Source organism: Cucurbita moschata, unplaced genomic scaffold (genome assembly GCF_002738365.1).
Source record: "Cucurbita moschata cultivar Rifu unplaced genomic scaffold, Cmos_1.0 Cmo_Scf00050, whole genome shotgun sequence".
Lineage (NCBI taxonomy): Eukaryota > Viridiplantae > Streptophyta > Magnoliopsida > Cucurbitales > Cucurbitaceae > Cucurbita > Cucurbita moschata.
The window spans coordinates 1382184-1385058 of NW_019268566.1; the positions used below are offsets into that span (position 1 = coordinate 1382184).

Sequence of the window (2875 nt, forward strand, 5' to 3'; positions counted from 1 at the left end):
TTTTTTTTTTTTTTTTTTTTTTTTTTTTTGCAGAAAGCCCCTACATACCAACCCTCAACCAAACGAAGATAAAGTTCCATCACTGGGAACAAAGTCATAGATTCCTAAACACGGATAACAGGCTTCAGAGAAGATGTCCATGGCTTGCTATCTCTCCCAACTGGTGCTGTTTATGCAAATCCGATGGAGAAATCACAGAATCATATTTTTGTTCACTCTTCATTCTACAACTTGGTCCATTTTGGAATGAAAGGAACTTGAGAATCTTTCAAAATAAGGATAGATATTCTATGGAAGTACTTAAGTTTTTTGTAAATTCTATTGATGGGGTCTCCCTTTTGTACATTTCATTTAATCAATGAAATTGATTCCTAGCCAAAAATTCTTTCCATGCGGAATGAAATTTGAAAATGCAGGTTAATTCCAACAAACTGATCAACAGAAATATTAAAATCTGCAAAGATATTAAACAGCAGATGTAGTTTTAACCTTGGCCCTAAGAATACGTCCCAGACGTTGGGCTTCTTGACGTCTTGAACCCGCATGTGATGAAATCTGAATAATCACATTTGCCTCGGGAATATCTATAGAGTTATCACCGACCTGAAATAAAACAATACCAATCAATCCAACTCTTTTGAGTTGATAATCTAAACATCAGACTAATAATAGTATGTTTGGGTAACTTTTGAAAAAACTGTCTTTTAGCTAAAACCACTTTCTATAAATACGTTAGAGTGTGATTCTAAGTACTTAAATAAAAGAATTTAAACAAGGTACAGCAAACTCACCCTAAGACCTAAATCATACCTCAAATTGGTCACTAATCACGAAAAAATTTGGAAACCCAGATGCCTCCCAAAGACTCACAACTCAATCCAGTAAAAAATAACAATAAAAGTTCACAAAAGACAAATTATTGACCAAGTTCTTGACAACAAAAGCTGGCTGGCTCCGCAGTCAATTATTGACCTTCATTTATTTGTACATTAGATTGGTCGATAATGAAGGAAATATAATGCATCCACTGGCCTAGTCAATCTAAAACCAACCATGTCCTAACATTTTTATTCTTGTTGTTATTACTACTACTACTTACATTATTATATATTGAGAGTGAAGAAGGAAAAGGGAAGGACGAGAGAAGAAAAGTACCTTTGAGAGAAAAACAGTATTCACGTCACGACTAGTTTTGAATGCTTCAAGAATTTTTGTTCTCTCAAGATGACTACAAATTTGAAAAATAAAATGAAAATCTAGCTATGGATGTCAAACAACACATGTAAAGTGGAGTTTTGTAAGGCAAAACAATTTTGTCTAACAACCTTGTTGCACCATAGATCATAGGTTTACGAAGCTTCATTGCATACTCCGTAAGAGCAAAAAGATTGTCAGCAAAGACAATTATCTTATCACCACGCTGCTGTTCATGAAACCGTATGAGAAACTCACACGCCCTGAACTTGTTGGGGTTCATTACATAAAGAGCCTGAAATGTGAAAGCCAGTATATAAGAGAGGGAAACAACCGCAAACACAGAGGAGACAGAAAGCACGTGAACTATAAATGGCAAACAGATAGATGATATTCCAAAATACCTCAAATCTTAAACCAGAACATACCATACCGGTTATATCCATATTATCTAGTCAACTATAACATGGTTCTCAGCATGTTGTCAATTACTATAGGAGGGGCACGAGGTATATAAATAAAAGAAAACATTAATTTTATTGATATTCAAAAACCTGCTTTTTCTTTGAGTTTTCTTTCTTCAGATATTCAGCAAAAAACTCCTTTGTCATAGGACACCAAACTTCAGCACACTGCACATTTGCAATAAATCCTCCTTTCACAAGATCCAACCAGTTCGCTTCATACAACTTGGGACCAATAAGGAAATTTAAATCTGTAATTCTTTCATCTTCTCTGACAAGTGTGGCTGCAACAAATTAGCCAATGTTAATTTTCATTGCCAACAGAAACGGCAAAGCAAGAAGGTTAGAAGACCATAACATCATGTACCAGTGAGCCCAAGCTTGCAGTGAGACTTAGTCAGGCTGATGACCTTACGAAACATGTGAGCAGGAACCACATGCACCTATAGACAGAATAGATGAAAGCTTGCCCAAAAAATGTCTGATTAAAAGAACAATAATAGGTGAACACAAAATGGTAAAATTACCTCGTCCATAAGAAGTAGCCCCCATTCTCTATTTCTTATCTCTTCAATAATCTTTTCAGATTCTTCAGATCTTTTACCACCAAAAGCAACCATGTTATAGGTTGTAACAACCACCCCAGCATTACCTCGAAATCTTTCTTTACTATCTGATGTGAAACGACAAATTTGATCATCCCGAATGGTAGACCACAACTTAAACTGAAAAGCCCACTGATCCACTGATACAGCATTTGTAGCTAAACACAGACAACTTTTCCGGATACGACTGGCTGCAGAAACACCAACTAGAGACTTTCCGGCTCCACAAGGAAGTACAATAATGCCAGATCTTGCTCTACCTGCAAACATATATTCATAATCAGAGCTTGAAACTATATAACTGGCCATTCATAGTTAAGGTATCTTGGAAAACACAAAAAAGAGGGGGCAAAAATCCCAAGTTACCTAAACTGGTCATGGGGCCAGAAAAATTACAGGATAGGACATTAAAATTTAGAAAAAAAATTACCCACAAGAAAGTAAAAAATGAAAGAGTGTTCTTTTTTTTATTTTTTTAACAAAGAAAACAAATTTCTATTTAGCGATAACCATTTAAATTTGAGCCAAAATCATAACTTCCAAGCTTTCATCATACGTTGAAACCAAAAGACAACAGAATATGCAAAAAAAAAAAAAAAAAAAAAAAAAAAA

At 35.0% G+C, this 2875-nt stretch overlaps 1 protein-coding gene across 2 annotated transcripts in view; it reads right to left on the minus strand.

Annotated features, from left to right (window-relative positions):
- The window catches only part of LOC111435717 (DNA repair helicase XPB1-like), an 8899-nt gene that overhangs the window by 3659 nt on the left and 2365 nt on the right, over nt 1-2875 (minus strand). For both annotated transcript variants that reach the window (XM_023073213.1, XM_023073214.1), the window contains exons 10-15: nt 2186-2523; nt 2026-2101; nt 1749-1942; nt 1326-1489; nt 1156-1228; nt 490-603 (exon numbers count right to left, since the gene is read on the minus strand). In XM_023073213.1, coding sequence (XP_022928981.1) covers nt 490-603; nt 1156-1228; nt 1326-1489; nt 1749-1942; nt 2026-2101; nt 2186-2523 — 959 coding nt within the window. The remainder of the gene's footprint in view (nt 1-489; nt 604-1155; nt 1229-1325; nt 1490-1748; nt 1943-2025; nt 2102-2185; nt 2524-2875) is intronic.